At 44.5% G+C, this 27827-nt stretch overlaps 1 protein-coding gene across 2 annotated transcripts; it reads right to left on the bottom strand.

The window, feature by feature from the left end:
• Positions 1–4053: 4053 nt before the first annotated feature.
• On the bottom strand, positions 4054–26572 carry NLRX1 (NLR family member X1). Of its 2 annotated transcripts, none has more exons than XM_075277675.1 (8): positions 26525–26572; positions 20412–20607; positions 20233–20321; positions 9910–10526; positions 7398–8788; positions 5963–6049; positions 5315–5566; positions 4054–4473 (listed from the first exon to the last, which is right to left on the bottom strand). In XM_075277675.1, exons 2-8 carry the CDS (start codon positions 20564–20566, stop codon positions 4167–4169), a joined length of 2898 nt encoding a protein of 965 aa, XP_075133776.1. In that variant the 5' UTR covers positions 20567–20607; positions 26525–26572; the 3' UTR covers positions 4054–4166. The 2 variants fall into 2 exon arrangements, with proteins under 2 accessions (XP_075133776.1, XP_075133778.1); XM_075277677.1 differs by lacking the exon at positions 26525–26572 and adding an exon at positions 23905–23970.
• Between the last annotated feature and the right edge of the window lie 1255 nt (positions 26573–27827).

Below are 27827 nucleotides of genomic sequence, written 5' to 3' on the forward strand. Positions count from 1 at the left end.
CCTGCTCGAGTCAACACCTTCTCTAATCCCCTTATCCTCTCCTTTCCCAACAAGACACTCAAGTTAATATTCAATCAGAGAGACGTTTCTTCGCTGCCAGTCCTGAGCAGGTTATGAGCGCCCCCCTCCCTATGGCAGGGAGTGTCACGTCAGAAAGGCAGGAGGCCGACACCTTTACCCGGTCCGTCATGTCAGCTGTTCATGGAACGGGATATTTAATGAGAATAACGACAGAAATACCAGTTTTAGTGTAAATTATACATTTGCAATGCATGAGACACCGTCACCTTTATAGAAGCTTCAGACAGGTATCAAAAGCCTTAGGGCATGTTCACACTGCATTCTTTATAACACGGTAAAATCCAGACTTTTTTTTTTACATTGCTCACTTTTAAGGCACATTGGAGCTCTTTTAACCTTCCTGTTTAAGGCCAGTGCCCCATGGATGGGAAACGCCGCGATTTTCCTGCGGTGTTTCTTGCAAATCCCATGATGACTTTGCAGTAAAACCGTGGCGCGGACACGCCGCGATTTCCAAAACTGGCGCTGTTTTGGAAATTGCAGCATGTCAATTATATCTACGGAAACGCCTGCGGTTTCCCTATAGATATAATGGTTACAGAAAGTCCTCGGAGGAAAACTCAGTGAACTTTCTGTTTAGTGCAGCGGGAAGAATCATGATGTATTGCCACCACAGTTTTTCCTGCAGCGCTTTAGGCGGAGTTCACGCGGGGTATTTTGGTCAAGATTTTGAGGACGTATCCGCCTCAAAGTCCTGACCAAAAAGACGGCGCCCATTGAAATCAAACAAACAGCTCCCGGAAAAAAGAACGGACATGCTTATTCTTCAGTCGAAGTCACCTCGCGAATTCGCCTGAAGACACTCTCTCCTCCGGACTAGGCCCATTCATTGGGCCTAATCGGGAGCAGAGTGCGCGACTGGATGCTGGTATACTGCACAGGCATCCAGTCGCAGCTACCCGTATTTTGGACCGGAACCTGAGTTGGTGTGAACCCGGCCTTATAGCTGCAGGTCAACCCGTGGGGCCTTAGCCTAAATGGAATTGTTAGTATGGTTTCAGCCACAAGACAGGGCAGGGCCTTTTGTTTTTCTCTAGCTTTAACAACTGCTCTAGCAAAAAAAGTCAGGTTGACTCCCATTGAAATTAACATTTTGGAAAAAAAACAAAACCCAACATGAGGTTCTTAGTATAGCTTCTGATCCACGTGTATAGGCCAACAAGACACTATAAAATGGATCACGACACTACTAGGTGCAGCAACGCAAGGCAACCACCTCACAGAACCTACAGGGGAGTGACCCCATAGCCCAAAAGGACCCCTGCCCCCAGGTTATGGGCCACATCACCCCACGTGCACAGCACCACAACATGTGAACAGATCTCAAAAAGTGCCCCTTACCATGTGGTCTCAGTCAAGGAACTAACAGCTCAGAGGTAAATCCCTGACGTAGTCTCCTGCTACTTAAAAACACTTGGGCCAAATGGGAGGAGCGCAGAGGAGAACAAAAATGGGAGTCCACATTTTTTTTTAAAAGACAGATTGGACACCCCGATATGGTACAATAGTCTATACTTCTCATCCCCATGAATGTGGAGTCCAAGTGTTTTTTCTGTCTCCCTTATTGTTTTGTTTTTCCTTGGCACCAGCACTTCACCCATTCGGCCCAGGTATTTTTAATTAAAAGGAGATTACAAAAGGGATTTACCTCTGATGCCCGGTTCACATCTGCATTTGGTATTCCGTTCGGAGAGTATGCTTAGGGATCCCCCGAATAAAAACCTATACGCATTAAAAAGCGGTTAGCTAAGAAACCACACAGACCCTATAGACTATAATGGGGTCTGTGTGGTTTCCGCAGCACTCTTCTTTCCGCATGTTTGTGCGGAAACCACACGGACCCCATTATAGTCTATAGGGTCTGTGTGGTTTCTTAGCTAACCGCTTTTTAATGCGTATAGGTTTCCATTTGGGGGGGATCTCCAAGTGCACTCCCCAAACGGAATACCAAACACAGACGTGAACTGCACCTTCGTTCTCAGTCCATTAAGTGAGACCTCATGGTAAGGAGTACCTTTTGAGATCTGTTCTGGTGTAGTGCTGTGCCTATGGGGCGGTGTGGGCTAGAATTTGGGGGCTTAGTCTGGCAGCAGCGGTGCTGAGGGGTTGCTCCTTCTGTGGGTGCTGTTCTGCAGGGCACTACACCCAGAAAAACAAGGAACCACTATACAGAGGATGCCACGAAGTGGCGAGTGGACTTCTACACCTTCATCAAAATGTATACTAAGAACCTTGTGTTCATGTTGTTGAGAAGCCTTAATCAATGTACAATTTTTGGATGTTCAGTCCATGTTTTTTGGGGGTTTTTTTCCAAAAATGTTGGTATTCTCCTATTGAACGTAATGTAAGACAGATTTAAAGTGTGCTTGTTGGCAATTTTGAGGCAGATGAAAAATTCAAGACCACGGCCAAGAAAATACAAAATTTGCAATATTCAATAGCTATAAACTGCAAAAAAAAACTGCAAAGAACATCTGATAAATCTTGTTTGTGGAGGATCTTTTTACTAGGTCTCAAATCCCAATGACATCGGGGCAACACGGTGGCTCAGTGGTTAGCACTGTAGCCTTGCAACGCTGGAGTCCTGGGTTCAAATCCCACCAGGAACAACATCTGCAAGGAGTTTGTATGTTCTCCCCGTGTTTGCGTGGATTTCCTCCCATTCTACAAAGACATACTGATAGGACAAAACAAGAAAAGTACATTGTGAATGGGGCGCACAATCTCTAAACAATCTCTAAAAAAAAATCCCAATGATCTTTTGGTGTTTTGTTTATCCAAATCCGTTCAGCTATTCCAAAGATATAAGCCCTTTTAGCATTAATGCAAGTTATGTTCTAATAGCCAAATGGGCGGTAACACTACATAACATACAACACATAGACCACGCCCTAGAGCAACCAGCTCTTGTACTGTAGTACTGCTTTGGGACTAAGGAATGCCTTGGCACAGTGGAGAACTTTTAGGAAGTGACATGTAAGGAAGTTCTTTAGAAATTTGCAATTGCATAGCTCATGGCTGTTTACACAAGCGTACTGTATATGCAGCCACAAGATAATGGCCACAGACATACACAGTCTGCTCTGCCCAATGGCAGAGCCGACTGCACGTGCGTGAATTTAAAATTCATAAGAAGCTGATGGAAGAAGATATCGCAGGGAGGCGTGCTAGAAGAAAACAGGGGCCGGCATGAGAGTTTTCTCGCAGCACTGGGGACGCTCCCAGCACTGCAAGAAAACTCATTTACTTACCGAAGAAAACTGGGATATCTAGGGAATGGTGGCACGGAGAAGACTTCTAAAGGTAGGGGAAGAATAGCCTTTCTTAAGGCTATTCCTATGTGTTAGGGAGAAAAAAATGGGATTAAAATGATTAAATCCCTTCAACGTCGACCATACACTTCATATACCTGCTGGCCAAAAGTTTATTCCATTGACAACAATTCAACCCACCTCCTATACACAGGAAACCAATGCAATGAAGAGATGATCGGTTCACACCTATGCTCGGGTTTCCAGTTTTTGGGTCTGCTTAGGCACCTGAAAAACGGAAACCCATTCCACCTAAAAAGCAGTTACCCATGGACCCAATTGACTGTAATTGGGTCCGCCAGAGTAAAGTCTTGCTAGGTGTGAATCCAGCCTGCGCGCTGGCCGCACCTTGTCTCTCCTGAAAACTTAAGGATTGGGCAGGCTGAATACCCACAACTCAATCCTTCTTCCTCAGACAGGAGATTGGGGAGATTGGCCAATATTAATCCAATGTGCCCGGGCCACCTTCCTTGTCAGCACAGGTCTCTAATCCTAACTAGGAAAACAATCATGCATATTAAAAATTAATAGAAATACCTGGGACAAATAATAGTATAAAAATAGAACAAAAATCTCTAAAGCCTGCAGTATAAGAGCACAGGACATCAGAGCGTAATAACAAAGCTGACATTTATTATTTATATACAATGCAGCAGATCGATACAGCGGACAGGAGACCTATACGTGCAGCGCACACACCTTTACATAGGGTTAATGGATAACTGAATAGTGATTTACTTTCCTCCAGCAATACATATTGGAAAATAATCCGTCTCATGGCTTCCCTTCCTGTATCCGGCTCAGCATAAGTTTAACCTCTGTCTCCACACGCAGAATCCGCGCTTTACGCCACAAGTTTCCCGTCATCGCCCGACTGCTTTGTAAATCCCGTAAGAGCAAAGTGAGGTGAGAACGCATACGAGCATGATCCCAACCCCCGGCATTAGCCTTCAGCTCCCTCAGTATGAGAGACCAATGACGTGATGCATCCGATCCTTCTGTCAGGGATACAATAACTCTGACGTCACCCAGAGACTGCAAGGCACGAAGACCGCTGTCCGAAAGTTCATTAAAATACAAGCTGTGGAAATAAAATAAAGACACATAAGAATGCAAGCTATAGACAAAAAAATAAAAATGCAAAAAAAAAAATAAAAAAAAATACAAGCTTCTGAAATAAAATATTTGCAAAAACCAAAAAAACAAAAACGGAGAACGTTTTAGGCTGAGGCCCCACGTTGCGGAGATGCAACTTTTTTGTTGCTGCAGATTTTGTTGCAGTTTTTTGAGCCAAAGCCAGGAATGGACTGAGCAGAAGGTAGAAGTATAAGAACTTCCCTATATAGTTCCGATTCTTTATCTACTCATTCTTGGCTTTGGCTCAAAAAAAAAAAAAAAAAATCGCAACAAAAAAAAGCTGAGGTTCCGCAACGTGAGGCCTCAGCCTTAGGTCAGGGCCCCACGGACAGGATACACCATGATCTGTCCACGGTGGAAATGCTGCGGGAAAAAGCATTTTACAGTAAGGGCAAAGTGGATGGGATTCTAGCGAATCCCGTGCCAACTTTGTGGTAAAAGCCGCAGTACGGACACGCCACAATTTCCAAAACTGGCGCGGTTTTGGAAATCACAGCTTGCCAATTATATCTTCGGAAATGCTAGCTGGTTTCCCCATAGGTATAATTGTAACAGAAAGTCCGCAGAGAAAAACTCTGCAAACTTTCTGTCTAAAGGGCTGCGGGAAGAACCGCGATGTATTGCGGGACCTCCTGGGGGGCCCCGGCCTTAAACAGATTTTCTAGCCGATCAATATTTTTTAAGGCTTAGAGCTGCAGAAAAAAAACAAAATTTGTCATATCCATCCATATGGGGCTGAACTCAAAAATAACTAACAAAAACTTTTTTATGAAGCTGGTACTCACTGGACTCTGCTGAGCGTTGGGTGATGTGACGCCTCTTCCCCAAGCCTGAGCGCCGCCTGGTCATGGATCCCATTGTAGGCTAGGTTTAGTTCTTGGAGATGCTGATTTTTTCCAAGATTATCTGCCAGGATTTCTGCTCCTTCATCTCCAATGTCAGTGCGGAGCAGAGACAGGTGCTTTAGTGAATTGTTCCCGGCAAGTCCTTCCACTATTAACCGTGCGCCCTCTGGTCCCAAGGGGTTGTTACATAACCTAGGATAAAGGTAGGAAAACTTAGATACGTCGGGACTTAGTAGGTGGAGTCAACTAGACTATAAAGATCCATGTATATTAATGGGTATGAATATAAATCAGAATATAGTATCGGAAAGGTATGGCCGCTAATGGGCGGTCATCATGTGGCATTACAGACCACCAAGCACAATGCAGTAAGGTTAGGTTCACATCTGTGCCGGCCTTCCATTCTTCTGGTCCATCGGAGGAAATGAAGAGGAATATAGGAAGGTAGCCAAAGAGTCTCCCCCATTATTACAATTGTTGGGGGACTCAACAGTCAAACCATTATTAAGGCCCCCCACCCCCCGATCTTGTACATAATGTCCCTTTAATTTCGGACAATCCATTTACAGATCCCTTAGGTTTTCTTACCGTAAACTGCTGATCCTACACTCCGGGTGTAACAGGAGGTCTTTTATTTCTCTGCAGGAATCAGGACCTAGTGAGTTCATATGCAAACTGCAAAAAAATAGGGACATGTGGTGAGTAAAACAATTTACGCCCATTTCTTTTCTACTAAGCCCACATACACATGAATGGAATAATGGTCTATATGCTGTTATTTGGTGCCATAGCACCAATAGGAAAGCATGTGGACCCATTCATCTCGATGTCCATAACGTTTACAGATTCATGTGGGGGACATAGGAACGAGTTACAAAATACGGAGCAGGTTCTATTCTATTCTATTGATAACAAGTGTGCTGTCACTTCCATTTTGCCTTCCCAGCCAGCGCCTGTTAATTATAATGATGATGTGACCGGGCCTCACTATTAGGCTATATGAAAACGAACACGGTCATCTATGAATCCAGGGGAAAATGGCACAGACGGCACATAGATGATACCCATCTACAGTGATTTCATGTAGGTCGTAAAATGGACAGGAATAAGACCTGAGTTTTGCACCGTCCTCATAGCACGGATCTATTATAATACACAGGCATGTGTATGAGGCCACAGAAAGTAATGGGTCAGTGGGCTAAACATGGCCAGCACACTGACAAACCACACATTAAGTTGCACTGAGCCTTAGCTGAACTATGGGCCAAAACTTTACAAATTGCGTCAACATATCAGGAAGACTAAACAGAATTTTTTTAAAAAAATTCCCAATACGTCCTTCTAATTCTCCTCCAGTTCTTTGACCCCATTATATCTCCCATTTCAATTCTAAATAAGAGATATATAATCTTTATGTGCTCCATGAGATCAGCCATATTTCCAATCCTCCTCATCACTGTTCTGTATAAGGCTGCAGCAGGAGCCTCTCCCCTCTTGGCAGTAAACTTCATGCACACTCAGTCGTGTGCAATCCGAGTACCTATCGATCTTCTGTTCCAACATTTTTTGAGTAGATCCAAATGGACACATGGATTCGTAAGGCACTGCCGCGTACATAAAGCCTAAGGCTAAGTTCACATCTACGCTGGGTTTCCATTCTTCTTGTCTGTTGGAGGACACAAACAGAACCTGAGGAACCTAAGTGACAATGAGGTCCATCAGGAATCTGTTATTTGTAGGACTTTTCGGACACCCAGTGCAGATGTGAATCCAGTTTTGGCCTCACCCAGACTAGAGATTGGTGTAATTAAAGAAAGTTGTGTGCAGCATGTAGTGTCTACCCAATTGCACCTCAGGGGGAGTCTCACCAATGAGACCACCTCGCAATCCACTCCAAGTTAATCCAGCCTACCTAGACTGGTGAATTGGGAGATAATGTCTGATGACAACCCTCTTCTATAAAACATGTACTGTCTCACCCCACCCACATGAAATATTAAAACCCCTTTCCAATGGTCCTCACTTTACAGTCTGGCATCTTCTGAGCACAGGTGCCAAGGTATGGATAGCATCAGGGTCTAGGTCGCAGGAGCTGAAGTCGGCATCCGTTATTAATTTCCCTGCCCCTCCAATGACAGCGGAAACCACATTACATTTTAGTGGTGTCATGCGAACGGTGGAGAGGTCCAGATCTCGAAGAGAATTTACCAGTCCCGTCGAGAAACTTTGATTTTGAAACTCGTATAGAAAGAAGAGAAAGTCCATCAGCTCCGATGGTGGAAGTCTACGAAGGCTACACCGCAAGAGATGTTTCTTAAGCGCGCGGGTGATTTTGAGGGCATCCATGCTCATAATGGTGCAGCCTAGTTGGTTAAGCATAGCTCGATTCCGACGGGAAAGAAGCCCTGCCATAAAAATGGGAAATAATTCGAAAGTTTCTTGAGTAGAACTATTCACCTCTGCTGGCTGTAATGGTCCCTCCACACCTAAGATGCTAGAGTTTATTTGGTCTAAGACATCATCATTATAAGAGTCTTCTTCGCGAAACATTTCCGCAGTCATGGTTTGAGCTATATTGTCACGACTCTGTCCGCTGACCCTGCCATAAAGACGTGGTACTACCCGTAAGAGATTAAAAATTGTCAAGATGCGCAAAGGAAGAAATTTCGATAAGATGTTGACTACAGCCACCACGTCTTCTCCGGCTTTGCTGATAACCTCGGAAAGTTCTTTACCCAACCGTTGCAAAATGGTCTTATTTTCTCCCAACACTACATAGAGTGCAGCTAAGTATTCCTGCATAGCAGGTATGGTGAAAACAAAGAAGTTTTCTTGGCCTGGCTGGACACTGGGATTGAGAAAAAAGCGGAAGGCGTCAGATCGGAAGACGGAGAGAAGGTTGAGCTCCTCCTCGCTGTTCATTTGTACATGGAAACACTTTATGATGTCAGCTTCGGTGAATTTGGTACGTCTAGAATTACAGCCTTCATAGGCCAGTTTGCCCACCGTGCGTGCAACGTAAAGCATCAGAGAAATTTTAGAGGGATGTGTTATGTCCAATACTTCGCCAGCAAAGTTTAATCGTAAAAAGGTGGTGTAAATGCCAGTCAGTGTCATAGGTGGGTCATCGGGTTTGGTATAGTACAGTAAGTGTAATGTGGCACAAGTCAGCCAACAATAAGAAGGTAGGAAACAAGCGGCTGACAACTGGCTGTGATGCTCCAGGTTGCGGTTTAACATTTCTGCCAGGTTCTCGGTTTCACGAGGATCTGCATCTTTGTGGCCCAATCGTAGTTGGAAGTACATCTTCTGGAGCTCCATGTCCGAGAATCCACAGATCTCTGCATACCGACCTACGTACTTCCCTGGGATTCGACTTAATGCCGATGGACGCGTTGTCACCAACACATTCGCCTGAAAGAGAAAGTTAGAACATTTTCAATAACTGAATTTTTTTGTTTTCTTAATTAAAAATAAATAAATTAACCCCATAATGACTGGACCTAAAAGGGCCCAGATGCTTTTTTGGGGTGTTTTTGTGCACGTGGTGGTTTAATGTCCCTAACTTTTTATTTGTTGGACATCCCTTACATAGTAGTCAGACCTCTGGCAATCTAAAATTGGTGGCCTACCTTAAAGGGGCTTTCCAGGCTTATTAATTTATGACCTATCCTTAGGATTAGAGATGAGCGAGTACTGTTCGGATCAGCCGATCCGAACAGCACGCTCCATAGAAATGAATGGATGCACCTGGTACTTCCGCTTTGACAGCGGCCGGCCGCTTAACCCCCCGCGTGCCGGCTACGTCCATTCATTTCTATGCGAGCGTGCTGTTCGGATCGGCTGATCCGAACAGTACTTGCTCATCTCTACTTAGGATAAGTCATCAACTCAAGATTGGTGGGGCTATGAAACCTGGACCCCACGGTGTAGCTCTTTGAAGAGACCACAACGCAGTTGAGTGCCATGGCCTCCTTACAGAAAACCAAGCACAGCGACTTGTAAAGTAGCAGTGCTTGGTACCGCAGCTCAGCCTATTCACTTCAATGGGACTGAGTGGGCAACATGCAACTGATGAACTTGATGTCACATGACCTGTGAAGTAGATGTGGCAACTCCACGGGGGCCCTGGGACCACCTATCCTAAGAATTGGTCCTCAATTAACAAAGCCCAAAAAAACGCTTTAAGGATAGGCCATTCAACCTTTTATCACAGTTTACAATCTCTCTTATACTATCCTCCACCACTCCAGTGCCAATACTCCAATGCCAATGCTCCATTGGTGCCGATGGCTTTACATCTTGCATTGATAATGTGCCATACAACCACGAGCAAATACAAGCATATATAGCATTGACTGCTAATGTTGGCAACTGGCTGCAGTGGTCATGTAGGTGTATGCGATGTCACCATATTGCAGAGGAAATGCCTGTCTAGAAGTGGCTTCTGGCAAAACTGGCTATATACTGGGTATGCCATGAGTAGCATCAGGTGATCACCCCTATTAATAATACATTGTCTGCGTGGTGCTCACCTCTGGAAGTAGGTAGCCTCTCAAAAGATTTACAAGGATAGCAGATGGCGGCATGGGTTCATTTGGATCACTACATAACTCCGTGTTGGCCATTCTGAAATCAAGATTCATCCACTCTAAGCTGTTGAGTATAAAGAGCACGCCAGAGTAACTTTGCAGCGTTGGTAACAGTTCTCGAAGATGAAGGTACTTCTTACTTATGAGCCGGGTAAATGACACCGGAGAGGTGACCTGGGATAGATCTTCACAAGAGAGGGGAATGATCAACTTGTACTCACTCTTACATCCATGACACCAATCTAGTACAAGTTTTCGGATAAGGGTGCTCTTTCCAGTACCAACGGTGCCATAAAGCACTACATTTCTGACAGGTTTCCCAGTGGCGTGGGGTTTGAACAGCTGAGACACAGAAATAGTCTGAGGACATAATGGGCTTTGCAGTTGGGCTTCCAAGGTTAGCTCGGACAGGGGACGTAGAATATCTTCTGGAGAGCTCTCACGGATTACAGGATCGACATGGATGGAGTCTAGGGCAAACGAAGGCCCGAAATGCCTTTCTTCAGCAGGTAGAACACTGAACCAAGCTAACAGGCGTTGGCGATGCAGCTGAATCGGATCTGAAAAAATTTTTTAAAAAAATTCCAAAAATGATCCAAACATGTTCAATTGTGTTCGCTGAAAATTTGGGTTCTGGTGATAAATTTCTTACATAGTCAACAACGATCACTGATCTAGCACTATATGATCGATCGAACCCCATACAGTTGGCATACTCTATGGCGTCGCCAATAAATTTTTTGGCCACAAAACAATCCCATCACCTGACAAACCAGCGTCTACTCATTTCAGCGGCACAAGACAAGGATTGGAAACCATCCTATGAACATTTACTTGCCCGATCATTGGCCCATGTCCAACGGCCTTTATTTTCAGCACTCTGTACAATGTCAGACCAATCTGATGGCGTCAACAAAAAGATTCTATTGTAAGTGTGAAATTGGTCAGCTACATTTTTTTTTTATTGCACAAGACGTTTCCACTTGACAAAGTGATTTTAATATATTACTTAGAAACTGACTGCCTTAAAGACGTGACGTTTAATGAGTTTTCAGAGGTTTACAAGACGCCATAGACTTTGCCCTTGTTATCAGCAGTTCCCTGCAGAACGTAATATCAGGCTAGGAGCAGATTTCTCCTTTTACAAGTCAAAAATATTTAAAGGAAAATGACCATCATTTACGTAGAGGATCCTTCTAGGTCTAGGACATATGCCCACTGCAAACCAGGACGCCAATGTGTTTCCTAAACTGGCTTTCTGTTCTGCACACAGATGGGAATAATACATTGCTGACTGGGATCTCCGGCCCCTTAGGGGTTTCCATTAGACTGGTTCCACATATCCTTGTTCACGTTGCAGTCCGTATTCCTGACCCAAGCCCAGTTTGGATGAAGTGAACCGACATACTAAGTTCACTTCAGCCGAAATACATTCGGACTAGTATATCTAGCCAAGAGTACTTTCACATATTCAGTTGTATTGCATTTAAAGAGGACCTTTCATGTCCTCTGGCAGTGGCGGTATTATATACCGTCACATAGCTGAATTCACTGTATGCGCCAGTTAGTTTCAGCACCAATATCCCTTCACCGACAGAAAGGTGGGCCTTACTGCTTAGTGTCATTGCTGGGCAAAAGGGAACAAACTCTTCTGCAGTACAAGGCTATGGAAGTGTACTGTCATTGGGGTGGTCCTTACTGCTCAGCAATGACGCTGAGCTGTAAGGCCTGCCCTTCTGACAGTGGAGAGATATCGGTGCCGACACTAACGCCACTGATATCTCCGGCACTGGGGCATATACATTAAATGAATTCACTGCACTGTTAACTTTCTAGCAGTATATAATACCACCACTGCAAGAGGAGGTGAAAGGTACTCTTTAAAATACACAAGAGATCCTGGTTTTACAAGACAGAAATGTTTTTTTTTTTTGTCAGTGCTTTGAATTTTCATAGTGATGATGTGATCAGTATGTGACCAGTCAGAATGCGCATGGACACTTGGACCCCGCACAGATCACGTGTCCTGTAGGCCCATCCACTGCATAGCGGTGGTTTCAGTGAAGAGTGCCGCAGCTCCTATTACTTGTATAGGAATGATGCTAAACATCCACTAGGCTGCTAGAACAGCTGATCTGTGTGGGGTGCAGGTGCTGGACCCACACAGATCACATGCAAGATTGGCCATCAGTATGAAAATTCAATTTATGAAATAAGGTAGGTAGTCACAATTTCCCAGGTGCTAAAGTCAGTCCAAAGGTCAATAAGAAAACGGCTGCTGCTACATGGACTAGGACCAGATGGCGACTAGCCTTCCCATATACTACAGTATTATCATCAGCCAGGCAGGAAACGGCAGGTGGAGGATCAAGAAACCAGACTATATACCCAGTCTATATACCTCGTATCCTCTGGCTTGTCCATGGGAGGGATATTAACACTTGGAAATAAAAGCTCAAGATGACATAATAAAATGGGCAAACAAACTCAGGGTGAACCAACAATACCGTATGTTACAAGCTGCGTATCTGTGTGCTAAATGACATAACCCAGTGTTGATAATCTTTCTGGATACTGTAGTTCACCCATTCTATATATTACTTTTGTTGCCCACCTTACAACCTCTAAGATGTGTTTAAACCTGTAGACAATATCCATTGTGCGGTGTGATGTAGTTCTGACTGGCAGAGCAGTTAGTGTCATGTACGTCCAGGCCTCTTTCGATGCACCCCATGATCTTATTTGCTTTGGCAGCAGCTGCCTGGCACTAGTTGCAAAAATCAAGTTTAATGTAACCTAAAATTCCTAAGTCCTTCTTCGTGTCAGTTTTTTCCAGTATTTTCCTACTCAGTAAGTAACCTTGGCAAGTGTTACATAATCTAACTTTTCTCTGTAGTGAAAGGATAAAAGTAAGGAGATGCAATCGATATTAAATCTGCAGGGGTCCAGTGCCCAGGACCCCAGCAGATCACCAGTATCAAGGCAGCACGAGACAACCATGCTGCTCCCTCTCTCCCATTGAAATATAAAAAACTGAGAGTTTTCAGTAGTTGATACCTTTTGTAATGGCTAACTAATAATGATGACAGATTGCAAGCTTTTGAGGCTCCTAGGCCTGTTCCTCAGGTATATTTGAAACACAATTAATATTTGCCTGAGGAAGAGACCTAGGAGTCTTGAAAGCTTGCAATCTGTCATCATCTTAGTTAGCCATTACAAAAGGTATCAACTACTGAAGACTCTCAATTTTTTATATTTCATATCCACTGGGTAACACGGTACAAAGATATTTTTCCTTCTCCCATTGAAGTCTATGGGGCAACAGAGCAGTACCTACAGTCGCCACTACAGTATGTACGGCGACTGTAGAGCTGCCTCAGTACCGGTGATAGGACACCCGGGAACACCCACAGATCTAATACTTATGGCCTAATCTAAGGATAGGCCAACAATTGTAGAAAATGGAGAACCCCTTTAAAGGGATTCTACCATTAAAACCTCTTTTTTTTGTGGATAAGACGTCGGAATAGCCTTTAGAAAGGCTATTCATCTCTTACCTTTAGATGTGATCTCCGCCGCACCGTTCCTTAGAAATACCATTTTTTACCAGTATGCAAATTAGTTCTCTCACAGAGATGGGGGCGGGCCACAACGCTGAAAATGCGATGAGGGCGTCCCCACTGCAGCTCGAGAACACGATCTTCGATGCCTCTATCTTCGGCTGGATCCTCCCATTCTCTGTCGTCTTCCTCTTGCGTCACCTCCAGGAGGAAGACGGCGGCCATTTTTGGGAGGCTGCTCCTGCATTGAACTACAAGAGCAAGAGCGGCCTCCCAAAAATGGCCGCCGGCCGGCATGCGCAGTCGACTCCACTAGTGTCTTACTGGCAGAGCCAACTGCGCAGGCGTCGGAGGTGACGCAGGAGGAAGACGACAGAGAAGGGGAGGATCCAGCCGAAGATAGAGGCGTCGCAAGATCGTGTTTTCGAGGAGCAGTGGGGACGCCCGCATTGTATTTTCAGGACTGGGGCCTGCCCCCATCGCTGCCAGAGAACTAATTTACATACCGGTGTATTTCTAAGGAACGGCGCGGTGGAGATCACATCTAAAGGTAAGAGAAGAATAGCCTTTCTGAAGGCTATTCCGACGTCTTATCCACAAAAAGATATTTTAATAATAGAATCCCTTTAATGGTAGAATCAATTAACTTGACATTTCAGAGACAAAATTCAGATTTTCACCAAAATCTCAAAATCACTGTTAGCCGCACCCCAGAGTCTGCTATCTTCCATGCAAGCGTACTCCTCCCACTGCAAGCGACTTTTTTCAGTGACAAATGGGAATTTCGTTTTATGTCATTTTTGTTTTTCCATGTTTTTTCTTTATTTTAATATCTCAGAAAACGTAAAGAAACAAGGAGGTGACATGTCTTATTTTTCACATTTTCCGTGTGCAACTAAATAAGAATTTAAAATAGTTTTCCCTCACTGTTATGGTTATTGCTACTTTGGTGACACTTATTTTTGTGACGCTGGGGGCGGGGCTAGAACCTGTGACGGAGATGTGGTAGTGATAGTCCAGTTCTGTCCACACATGCCAGCGTATCCTCAAATATGGACTTTACAGTTTCATTGATGCGTCATCTGAGGTCATTCAGATTTTGTGGTTGGGGGAAAGGTAGCAGATACACTAATTCCTTGGTGTAACCCTATAGAAAAAAGTCGCAGGGTGTTTGATCGGGCGATCATGGAGACCTGCAAAGCCGATCCAGCGTTTTGGTAAAGTTTCAATGAACCTTTAGCAAACAGTCTGGCGGCAGAGGAAGATCTGCTAAACCTAATCTATCTGTGGTACAAGCCATTCCTTTGGCATGACTGATCTTTCCATCGAGGTGACCGCTATCCTCATCGCAGGATACCGGCCTGTCAGTGAACTCGACTTCTCCCAGTCTGCCCTGCAAGTTAATGCTAAAGTCATGGTGTTTGGGTTTGCTGTCTTACTTTAATCTTTGGCTTTGATTTTCAGTAATTGGCCATTTACCCCTGATTTCAGGCCGCTGCTTTCGCACCATCCTTGTTGAATCACCCTGTACTGTATACCAGGCAGAGTGTAGTATAGCGCAACGTGAGCAGTCTGCAAAAACATGAGTTCTTGGAGAGTGTCCCGAGGGAAATCCTCATGGATAATTCTCCCAGAAGGAGCGATTATATCACAGTACTGTCAGAGATGTTTCTACCACTAGAGGGCAGAAACCACCTGCATAACATATCCCAACAAGGAGACTACACTGCTACACTGTACCAAATACTCAGCTGTGAGGGCCGTCTACTTCCAAAGACTCTCTGCCCACATCCCAGACTTCACATCTGCAGATGAGAAGAGGAAACTCTACACCCTACTGGGAGAAGAAGAGACCACTGTGGAGATCACTGCCCAATACGTGTCCAGCTGTCACCAAACAAGAGAAAGATGAGACTCCACGGACTGTTATACCCCAAACCAACCCCCCCCCCATATAGCGGTCACCAACTAAGAGGAAGATGAGACTCCACGGACTGTTATACCCCAATATCTATTCGGACGTGCCAATAAAGCCTATTTGATTTGATTTGAGAAGCTTCACAGCCGTCTTGGCTTCCCAATAACCCTACCTAAACTACCCAACAACTTATCATTTTCCAGTAAGAATGGACGATCATCACCTAATTAAAAAACACGATTATTTAGGCATTTTACCTTAATTATGATTAATGGCAATTATTTAGGCCACGTCCCTTGTAAACCACATCCCCCTTTACAGGAAGGTTGAGTGAACCAGCCAATTCGTCCGACCGAACCAAAACTGCTATTATTATACTATGAAGTCTCCTTCAGGATTTCAGAGAGAGAATCTACAATCCACTAATTATAAAGTATATTACAACATTTATTAACCCCTTCCTACCACAGCCATAACTTTTTTATTCTTCTGTTCACAGAGCCATATGAGGGCTTAAAGGGGTTATCTGGGATAAAATTAAAATTCCTACACTAATCTAAACACCCCTTCCCACCCACTTTCTAAATAAATTGAGCAAGAATGTATATTTACCCATATCCCTGGGGCAGAGACATTTTTTGATTATTTGGTGACGAAAAGAACATCACTACTATTTCACCCCCATCCACTCCATCATACTTGCCTATCTTCTTCCTGTCCAGGCTTGCTTCTGCAGGGAACGGCTCCTCCTTCGGTGATGTCTACCCGCGCATGCACAAAAGAGCCAGAGTCCTGGCTTTGCGCTGAAGCTGACACTACATCTCCACTGTGCAAGCGTGGGAGCCCAAAGAAGCTGCCCACGTCTGCACAGTAGAGATGGAGTAAAGGCTAAAGCACAGTGTCAGGATTGCTGTGCAATGGCAGAGTCACAAAAGAGGAGGAGAAGGAAGTCTGAAGAGGAAGAAGACAGGTAAATATAACGGGGTAGTGGAGTGGGCTGAGGTAGTTGGTAAGGGCTAGTAGTGGACGGGATAGCTATGGAGACTGGGAGGGATGATGAATGAGGGGGAGATAGTGTGAGAGCCTACAACTAACATAATGCATTGCATTAGGTAAGACAGCAGGAAGCTACTCCCTGTAAACAAATGCAGAAGATGCTAGACTCTCCCAGAGAAACACAGAAATCACTCAAAACACTGCTCACTAGTGCAACGCACTTCAATGCTAGGAGTCCCTACTGTCTGGTAGTGAATATAGTACAATACAGTAGATCACTGGGAGGCAGGGACTCCTCGTATCTTAGATAACTATAGTGCTAGGAGTCCCTCTCAGGCCGGTAAATCCGGGCCAACACACAGACCGAGTTTAACACAGGGTTATTCTCATCACAACAAAGAGCTACCTCCCTGTATTGACTGATATGGCCACCCAGTGCGTGTGTCAATCAAAGCATGGAGGTCGGAGGATGGGATGGAGGGACAGGGTGCTGGAAAGCATAGCTCTTTGAGAGCAACGGTGACGCCCTTGTTGCGGCAAACAGCTCATTTGCATGGCAGAGAAAAAGTTAATATCTTGGAGACGCTGCTTCACATGAACCTGTGTATTTGGCTGTGCTTATAGTTCGATAGGGACTGTTCTGGTGACTGACTCCCTTTGAATGTGATTCCCACCAGGCAATGATTGTATATATGGCTAGCATCACTTTCTGGTCAGACTGCTCCGTGCTTCAACTTCCAGGTAAGAGAGAGAACATCAGCCACAACGGGTCAGCAAACCTATGAGAACTCAGCAGAGAAGGATTTTCTCCTACTCTAGAGCCCATCTGTGTAAGTCATCAGGGTGCCGGACACAGACACAGACATCCGATCCCCTGTGTAGTGGTGAATCCTTCAGAGCATTTTCCAGATCTCTAGGTGTAAAGGACGCTTGTCTCATGGGCAGTTCACATTAGTAGCAAATATAAATCAGGATCTCCACTACAGTCCTAAGAGAGCAAAATCCTTACTTAAGCACCAGTGTGGTCTTGTAGGGCTCGATAGCATCATAAGGAACATACAGAGGGTCCCGAGGGGGCATTGGCGGGATTTCCCATCCTGAACTCCATTCAGGAGACCAGGACTCTTGCATCATATGGCTCTATAATACTGGCTACCCCTGCCGTCACACTGTGCACACTATATACCAGCAGGCCGGGACTCCCAGCATCATAGATTAGGGGAGGTGTGATGGTCTGGTGGGCCAGGAATTGCAACCCATGAAAGGACCAGATTTTCTGTTCCAGATTTCCTAGTGTGCATCAACTTGTAGTTCACATGCAAATGTTGGGAGTGCAGGTGGGGCATGTCCGTCCTCACGTGAGCACCACACGTATGACACATTGATGATTGGATTCCCCTTGTGTAGCCTGTGCCATTGTTGCCACACGTGCCGCTAACTTTAGGGCTGTCATATGCATATAATGTAATGTGGATGAATGAAGGACGACAACTCAGAAAGGAGAGAGGGTGCGGGTGACATTGCACATAGGTCACTTGCATTCCCATATTAACTCTAAGGTTATTTCCTTCTGCTATGTTTGTCATGATTGTTTCTGTAGATATCCAATGGATTGCCAGGCCTGCTATTCTCATTGTGGCTGTGTATATGAGCAGGCCCCCACCCTGAACCCTCATTCTACTTCTATGGGGTATAGGAACCAATTTGCATAATATAATACAAAGCACATTAAGGGGAACCCGTCATGAGATTTATTATGTTTACCCCAATGCATGGAGCTATACGCCTTGTGAACAGTAATACAGGCCTGAAATCACACCCAGGGGGACGTCCGTCATGGAGCAATGGGTGTAATAACAGCCTAGACTCGGCAGGGCCCCCACACCGCCCCGTGACTCATAGACTCCAGCATGTCGTATGGCCGCTATAATTATACCTTATCTTGCAGAACAAGTAGGTGACAATTTTAAAAATGACGCTGTAGGAAGAATATTCACAAGCTCTAGCGCACCGTGGTATTAGATAAATCTGAAGACGGGTCCCTGTAATGTAGGAATATGTCCTACACTTACTGTTATTTCTCATGTGCATTAAGATTTAAGTTACAAAAATAATAATAAAATTGCTTTAAGGTATTTATCCCTCTCCGTTACGGTAATTTTTATATAGCTGACTGCAGGATTTGGCAGAGGAGGGGGTTTAGAGGGCTTATAGAGGGGAACACGTATCACAGGGACCTGAGAATCCTACTCACTCACCCCCTCTTTACAGGCCACACAGTATACTGTCCTCTTTATTGGCCCCCCACAGACTATATTACTTCTTTACTGACCCCCACACCACTCTTTATTGGCCCCCACAACTTTATTGCCCCATTTACCTCTCCCCTATAGTATACTGCTTCCCACAAAATACCTTTACAGGCCTACACATGATATACTGCCCCCTTTATCTGGTTCCCATACAGTATAACACTCCATTTATTGGCCCTTAAAGGGATCCTATCATTAAAATGCAATTTTTTGTGACTAACACGTAGGAATAGCCTTAAGAAAGGCTATTCTTCTCCTACCTTTAGATGTCTTCTCCGTGCTGCTGTTCAGTAGAAATCCTGGTTTTCTTCAGTATGCAAATTAGTTCTGTCGAGAGAACTCTCCAGCGATGCCTCCATCTTCTTCTAGAATGGCCTCTTCACGTGTCTTCTTCCGGCCTTGGTTTGAAACTTCTACGTATGCGCAAGTCGGCTCCGCCGTCGGGCGTTGGGCAGAGCCCAACTGTGCATGCCCGCCAGGTAAATGGCCGCTTACACAGTAAGCGGTCACAAGAGAATGGCTGCTTACACCAGATGGGCACGCGCAGTCAGCTCTGCCCATGGTCCGACAGCAGAGCCGACTTGCGCATGCGTAGAAGTTTCAAGCCAAGGCCGGAAGAAGAAGCATGAAGAGGCCATTCCAGAAGAAGATGGAGGCGTCGCTGGAGAGTTCACTTGCAGCATTGGGGAAGCCCCCAGTACTGTTTGAGCGCTGGGGCCTGCCCCCGGTGCTGCGAGAGAACTTATTTGCATACTGACAAAAAACGAGATTTCTACCGAACGGTGACGCGGAGAAGACATCTAAAGGTAGGAGACGAATAGCCTTTCTTAAGGCTATTCCGACGTTAGTCACAAAAAATTTCATTTTAATGATAGGATCCCTTTAAACATTAATTTGCCCCCTTACTGGCCGCCAACACAGTATTGGGCCCCACACAGTGGACTGCTCATTTATTACCCTAGTACCGATAGAACCCAACAGTTTATAGTTCATACAAAATTTTCCTCTTAGATTTATATCTTTAGTAGGTTTTATGAGTAATTGTGAATGGGCTCAGCCCAACAGTCTATTGATAATATTACGGGTTATGGGTTTTAGGCTTTTCATACAGACAAGTTGATCCAGGGTATTAGACTGATTGATAGACTTGGAGTCAGGAAGGGATTTTTTTTAACCTGACATGGGGCAATTGGCATCAGTCTCATGTGTTTTGTCTTCCTCTGGATCAACACTGTAGGGTTATAGGTTGGACATGATGGACCTGTGTCTTCATCAAACCTCATCCGCTATGTAACTATGACCTCTCCAGTTAGTGACCACTTATAACCACATTACCATTGGGAAGAGCTGAGCGTACACCTCAACTGGAGAATCCAGGAAGATTGTAATCCAGTATTTTAGCATGTATAAGGCTCCTTGCTTGAAAATAAATATCCTTGTATCTGTCAGAAAGGCTTTATATAATTAAAGAGCTCCTTACCTGCTACTATCCCACTCTGGCTCCTCCGAGATGTAAAAGCGTAAAGTAACCCACGTGACTTTGACAGCAGGAATACAGGCTGATCGGATCTACAGAGACATAGAGATATCACCTGATTTGTGTCAAGCCCCGTTTACACAACTCCAGTATTTCATGATATACTACCTGTAGGACCTCACCTGTACGAGTCTTTACTAAGAGTTGAGTGACAGTTATATAGCTGACATATACGAGGTCCATTCACTGCCCGAACAGGATGCAACGATTTCTCCTGGAAAAGATGCCTTCCTCGCCTAAAGGCGCCCAGGCGAGACACCGAGCAGCGACACTGCATGTTTCCACCCTCGTAGTTTAGATATTATGGACACATAACACCTGGAAATACAAGGTTTTAGGTTACAGACATCAAACGCAAACAAAGCTAACTGTGTAACATACACCACTGCGCACCATAGTATAGCTACTATATCCTACAGAGGTCACTGTGCAGGGCGGGGGGCTGACGTGTGTCAATGGTGTCATCAGGTTTTAGGCCTCATGCACACAGCAGTGTCTGGAGTCTGGGAATGTGGCTGCCATATTTGTGCAGAGTCCTTTAAATTGAGGCGTTACCTGCAGGACCCTGGAATTGGTCATGGAGTTGGAAACAATTGTGGGTGGAGTCACAAAAATATTACCGAGTCCAATTAATTATATTCTACAGTTATCAATATTGTATAATTAGAAATGTTAGAAATTAGAAATAGAAATAATTAGAAATAATTAATGTGTTACATTTATGGGAATCAATCACTTGATTATTGGTGGATCTTTACTGTCTCTGTCTGATCATGACGGTCAGCCATCTGTGAAGAAGTCAGAATCGGGGTGCAAAAAAACCGAGAAGTTGGCTTTGGCCATCCAACGCCAAAGCATTGGTTACCTGTTAGTGTAATCCTTCCTGTACTGATAATGAGATGACTGCTGAGACATGATCTCTACAGAACAGGAAGTGTTGGCATACTAGGAGCTTAAAGTGCAACTATACTTTCGGACAACCTTTGATTTTCTGGCAGTATTTGTGTCATTAATAAATTTTGTAATATACTTTATTAACAAATGTTGTCTCCTTTCTGTGAAATCCTGTATTGTTTCACTCTCTTCCTTCTGTATTGAGAGCTGTTCCTGCCTCTCACTGAATGTTACTGTGTATGGAGTAGGGGCTGCCATACAGGTGCCCATTCCAAACACCCTTCAGGGTACATAGGAACCCAGTTTACCTTGTCAGTAAATTTTTGGCATGTGGGAGGAAACTGTAGTACCCGGACGTAACCGGCGCAAACTCAAGGAGAACATACAAACTCCATGTTTCCCTTGTTTGGACCAAATCCAAGAAGACCCCAGCTCTGAAAGGCAACCACTGAACCACAAGGTAACTGTTTTTAAGCCAGCTTTTGGAACGAATACAAAAAATGTGAAAAATATTTAAAAAGTAAAAAATAAAAACCTCTTGTCAGCAGTCGTCTCAACATCATTACAGGCAAGGTTACATGGACAGGTAACATATATATATATATATATATATATATATATATATATATATATATATATATATATATAAAACACTGGGTCTACCAAACTGTACCATGTGACCGCGGCTGCAGCACTCCAGCCCAACTATACTGCCCCAAGCTCGCTGCATCGTCTGAATCCGTTCCGTCTCTGCAAAATACAAGCGAGCAGTCACACTACATTTCCCCAGTGACAGTCCTAATAGGGAACTGCAGTTTGTCACCTGGGGACCACAACATAAAAAGCGACTGTCAAACTAAGTCAACAATTCATGAAAAATTTTTGAAGTTTATTATATTCTAGCTTTTCTTTGTGAACTCTCTGCCTTTAAGTTCTTTGTTCTCCACCCTGTATTTACATGGCGTATAAGCCGGGTGTGTCTGGAAACATACATTTACTGCGTAGTAATCATATAGACCAAAACCAGGTCAACGTGTAGCTCAAAGGTGAATCAAAATGGTGGAGAATGTGGGAAAATATATAAAATATGTTAAGAAAAACATGAAATTATGGATCTGATGGATTTCACCAGGTTTGAGACATCCCTTTGACAAATCCTTAAAAAAATACGCTATACGTCAGAAAAAACTCTACAAAAATTTACATACGTAGTCTATAGGTGTATACTTATACAACTGACCGTGTAACAGGATTCATTGGTTGTTTTTTAAGGACCTGTTCAACTCAAAATGTGAATCACATCTATCCAACATTGAGGCCAAGGCCCCACGTTGCAGAAATGCAGCTTTTTTTGTTGCAGATTTTGTTGTGGTTTTTTTTGAGCCAAAGCCAACAATGGCTACAAAAGGAATGGGAACTATCTAGAAGTCCTCTTATACTTCCACCTTCTCAACCCATTCCTGGCTTTGGCTCAAAAAACCACAGCAAAATCTGCAACAAAAAAAGCTGCAGTAAAAAAGCAAGAAAAACTGTGACGGAAACGCCTCACGTTTTTTCTCGCAATGCTTTTCAACGAAAATCCGCAGAGATTTCCTCTGCAAACTTTCAGCTTCAATTATATCTAACCACTGGCGTTTCCATAGGTATAATTGATATGTTGATTAAAAAAAAATGCCAGTTTTGGAAACCACAGCATTTCCGCTGCATATATTTTTCTACAATGTGCGCATGGGATTCGCTAGAATCCCAGCCACTTTGCACTGTAAAACGCTGCAGTTTTTTGTTTATGCCATGTGGCCCCCGGCCTAAAGGGGGTTTCCCAGAACTTTTCCATTGATGATCTACCTGATATACAGGATCCCTTGCAGATCAGCTGTTTGAAGCAGCGCTCCCTTCCACTCCACAGGCCATGCAACATCACATTCACCCGTCATGACCTGAACGGGACTGAGCTAAAATACCAAGGACAGCCAGTGAACAAATGTACGGCCCTGTGCTTGGTAAGTCCTTCATAAAGGTGAATGGCTGGGGGCGTGGGTGTCAGATCCCTGCCAATGCTTAACCTATACCTGGACTCTGACAAAGTGCCGTCTACTCATGATATTACTTTTCATGTATGCAACAGATGTCTAATGGAAACAAAACACGTATCCCACCCCAAAGCAGAAGCAATGTAAGGGTGAATTCACACGTGGCAAATTTGTTGTAGAAATTTCTGTCATGAAAAATCTGTTTCAATGGGGCCACACGGTGGTTCAGTGGTTAGCACTGCAGCCTTGCAGCGGTGGAGTCCTGGTGTTCAAATCCTTTCAAGGGCAAAAACCATCTGCAAGGAGTTTGTATGTTCTCCCCGTGTTTGCATGGATTTCCATCCCATATTCCAAAGACATACTGATAGGGAAAAATGTACATTGTGAGCTCTATGTGGGGCTCACAATCTACATTAAAAAATCAATTTCAATCATATAAATGGGGTCGTTTTGCAAATCTGCAATCCGAATTGCGATGGGTCATAGAAGTTTCTGCTATGATATGACTTCCAGGGGTGTTTGCAAAGAAAAAATTGTCTCAAGAAAACCCTTAGACACTTGCTTCGTATTCTCCCGGAATCTACTTACAGTCTGATAGGAGAGTCCTTGGAGATGATGTATTCTGCAGCTGAAGGGGAAGCAGCTATAACATGAGTGTACAGAAGATATAACTAGCCCAGGAAACACTTACCCAATTATCACCCCGCTCGCCCTCTCCGCACCGTGCCCATATCATGAAGCCTCTGCTCTCACAGTTTCGCTCTTCTGATGACGCGACATATTTGGGCTACATTTCAGGCTCACATTTCATAATGAGGCGGAACTGGACGCGTCCCAAGAAAAGGCAAAACCACTGGCTGAGTAATGCTGTAGCCGGGTTTCCTATAGTAAGTGATTTCTATTGATCACATTGGATGCAGATCTGCTGCAACTATGTCACCAGTCCAGCTGGGTCGCTGAAGACTTCTGCCCACACTGGACCACATTTACTAAACCCCCCTGGACCAGAATTCTGGCATAATCTGCACCTACTACTGATTTACACCAAAAAGATCAGATGTTTGTGCCTAGCTAGACACAGACGTATCTAGACAAGGCGGAGTGGTTTTTATGTCAGACTCTAGCGCTGCCAGCCCAACAGGGAGTCCCACCCAGTTGACAATATTAGGGCACCATTTGCTCTGATTAGCAGGCCCTTTTACTGATCAACACGGGCACTTGCAGAAGTCCACTCCATTAATAATACAGGTTCAGTGCACCTCTAGCTCCACTGTGCCGAAATGAATAGAGGATTGTCTCCGCCATGGGGAATATGCAAAGTTTAAGTTAAAGTGCCCTCCTATGGAGAGTTTGTACATTTACGTGTTCATTGGACTTGCTTGTTTGTACAGTTTATGGTTTTCTGCCTTTGAACCCCCACCTTTCTTCTAGGTTCACATCTGCGCCACTCTCTCCGTTGTTTGAGTCCGCCAGGGGACCCGCGACAAAGAGACGGACTGCTGTTTTAGCAGCGACAGAAGGACACTGCGGACTCTATTGACTGACACCAGCCGAAAGAAAAGTCCTCCATGCAGGACTTTTTCTCTTTGTCGATTTTCTGCAATAGAGAATGCAGCAGCGCAGATGTGAACGTAGCCCTATCTGCCTTTAGACTACAGCTACATGGCAATAAAAAGTTTCAGGCTACATTCATGTCTCCATCGCGTTGTCCACCTGGAATCTGGCAGTTTGGATAAAACAAACAGACCGATAGATTCTATCTTAGCGACCAGTCGGAGGACCAGAGCAATGGACTTCACAATGCGGGAGTGAACCTAGTGCCAAGCAGTTGTGTGACTTACTGACATGCAACTTTTTCAGAGCTTTGGTTGGACTGGCTATAAAACAGTCAAGCTGCAGATTCCAATCGATCCAAGCTCTCGGCTTATACGTTATCTACAGGGCTCCATTCAGCTGACATGTCCTTTACCCTCTGTTTGGTCAATGTATGTCGTAAGGTTAACCCTACAGGAAAATGCAGCAGATTGTACTTCACCATACCGATGGCCACTGCTAACAAAAAAAAAAAAAGAAAAAAAAAAAGCACTGCATGGTAAATTATGTTTACAATGGGCCCTGACAGTGTGTGGCCCCTGTCACTGACTTGTGACAAGTGTACATGTGTTTTAAATGGGAAGAAAGCCACTGCCATTCACTTGGAGGCATTTTATCTATCCAAGAACAAAAGTTGACATCCAACAAACTTGACCCTTCACTTCCCCCAAGACCTGCCATTAGCAGAGAATTGGGAGACTGCACCAAAATTGTTGGGTGTAGACGTTCTATCATAGAGGACTAGCTGTACTTCTATGGACAGCCAACAGGACGTCTCCACATCCATGTAATAATAGAATGAATGAATACATAAATTCCCGAAATGAGGTGTCCTTCCCTGTCATCGCCGCTGTAAATGTTTGCAAAGGTTGCAAATCTGTTGTCCAAATCGCCATGCTGTGGGGTGAACACTCATTTAGTGTGGTCTCTTCTTCTAGGATGTCACATTGTCAGGATCTGCAGTCACGTTACTATTCAGACTGAACAAACACCTCTCTCCAGTGCTGGTCACTTCCTGATAGAGGCGTCACTTAAAGTGCCGGGCCCCCCAATGCTAAATCTGTAACGGGGCCCCTACTATTTAGAATGGTGGTATAAAGACACAAGGACATTGGGACCCCCTTACGGTCCAGGCTCTGGTAGCGCCTGTTACTGCTGCACCCCACTATAGTGACACCTCTGCTTCTTGCACCTGCTATTAGCAGTTTGCACTGTGTGTGTGAACAAGGCTCAATACTTGGCAGAACAACCTACCTGCTGTCCCTGCAACGTGCGGCTCTGTATTACTGAGTGAAGTGAACGACGGCGGGTCGGCTCCCACTGAGCACCCGCGTAGTCGCAACTTACAAGGACCCTCTGCTTATTTTTGGCACCTATAAACTTTGTCTCACATTTCAAGGGCAATGTTATCGTAAAATGGAAAGCGTCCCAATGCCTGGGGCCCTGTGAAATCCACACAAAGCTCCCTAGTCCAGACATGTCACCATTTGCAGACACTATGCAGATGTAGTAGCAGAGCTGCAAGTTCAAGTGCATTGCTAATACAATTGCTGACTGCAGCAAACAACACAGTGCACTCTGCTACATCTAACAAACTCTATGGAACAAATGACAGAGCCCAGGACAAGCTGCAGACATAGCAGAGCTGAGGAGGCTGCAGTCACTTCCTGGGTACAGGTTACACATTAACCCCTATAGCTGCCGTCACTGAGAATTACCCTTTTATCAGCCCCGATCTCCAGCTGCTCCCGGCCGCACCGCTCAACAGGCTCCGGCACTTCCTGACAGCGCGGCCAGGACAAATCTTATGGTTAGAGGCCGGAGTGCGGAGAGAAAGTAACGCGGGAGGGCGGGAAAGTCTGAGCAGGCCGGGGGGCTTCTGAGGGAGGGCAAACCTGGGAGACAGGGGCAGATTTATCACATGTAGGGGAAGATTTATTACATATAGGGGCAGATTTATCAGACATGGGGTAGATTTACCACACATAGGGGCAGATATAGGAAACTGAAAGTAAAACTCTCTTTGTTGCTTTGTAGCAACCAATCACAGCACAGCTTTCATGTTTCAATAGCAGACTAGGAAATAAAAGCAGGGCTTTGATTGGTTGCCATGGACAAGTCTTGTATATTATACTACTTGTCCTTATTCAAAAACTTATGTCGGCCATTTTAACTGGGGGCAGTCTAACACTTTGTGGGTCCTTAACCCTATCTATGTCCCCTTTGACCCTATCCATTTCTATTAGTCCTCCAGCACATTGTATAACACTTAGTCATGAGACCGCCATAGTTCCTGTCACATAATACAATATTGAATATGAGACTTAGGAAGACTGGCATTGCACCCCATTTATGTGGTGTGAGTCCTGCTATAAATCTGCCCCAGTTTCTCCTATTACACCCCTCTTGGTATAATGCCTTCTTATTGGACACCATACAATATAATATCCCCGCAGTAACCTACATATAGTATAGTGCCGTTTAGTAGCTCCCGTACGGTATAACAGCCCTCACCCACTGCCCAAGATGGCATGCAAAATAGCAGGGCTCTCCCACTAGATCTGTGATGGCTGCGGGGGGCTCTGCAGGCAATTGTGTTGTTTTACGTTGTTCAGTATTGGGACATAAAAGGGCACTTTTATTATGCCAGTTATCTGGGTTTTGCGCAAAAATTGGCATCTTTTCTCTTTTGTGCTGAACATGGGGATTTGGGTGTGGTGTGGGCAGTGTGCTAAATGTCCTACGATTTACGCCAGTTTCTGGCATAAATGAACCCTGAAATCTACAGCAATTATGTGCTTGGGTAGATTTTAGTGCAGTTGCATGGCAATTTTTTCAGGTGGAATCCAGCTAAAAAAAAAAAAATACCAGCAATCCCATGGAATTAGCCTGAAGATAGATAATGACGATTCTGCTACTATCTCCCATTGAAATAAATGGGAAAGTTGGGTAAACATACTGTCTATAGGACTGTGACTATCTGGTTGCAGCAGCAAACTTAATATTATTGCTGCTGTTTGC

The sequence above is a fragment of the Leptodactylus fuscus genome, chromosome 6 (assembly GCF_031893055.1).
Source record: "Leptodactylus fuscus isolate aLepFus1 chromosome 6, aLepFus1.hap2, whole genome shotgun sequence".
Taxonomy (NCBI): Eukaryota; Metazoa; Chordata; class Amphibia; order Anura; family Leptodactylidae; genus Leptodactylus; species Leptodactylus fuscus.

Excerpts from the sequence above, each read along its gene's own strand:
- NLRX1 (XM_075277675.1), bottom strand. The coding sequence starts at position 20,566 with ATGCAGTGTCGCTGCTCGGTGTCTCGCCTGGGCGCCTTTAGGCGAGGA. Across the intron at positions 20,322-20,411 it reads CTTAGTAAAGACTCGTACAG|ATCCGATCAGCCTGTATTCC; the intron begins GTGAGGTCCTAC and ends ATGTCTCTGTAG. Across the intron at positions 5,567-5,962 it reads TGTAGGATCAGCAGTTTACG|GTTATGTAACAACCCCTTGG; the intron begins GTAAGAAAACCT and ends CCTTTATCCTAG.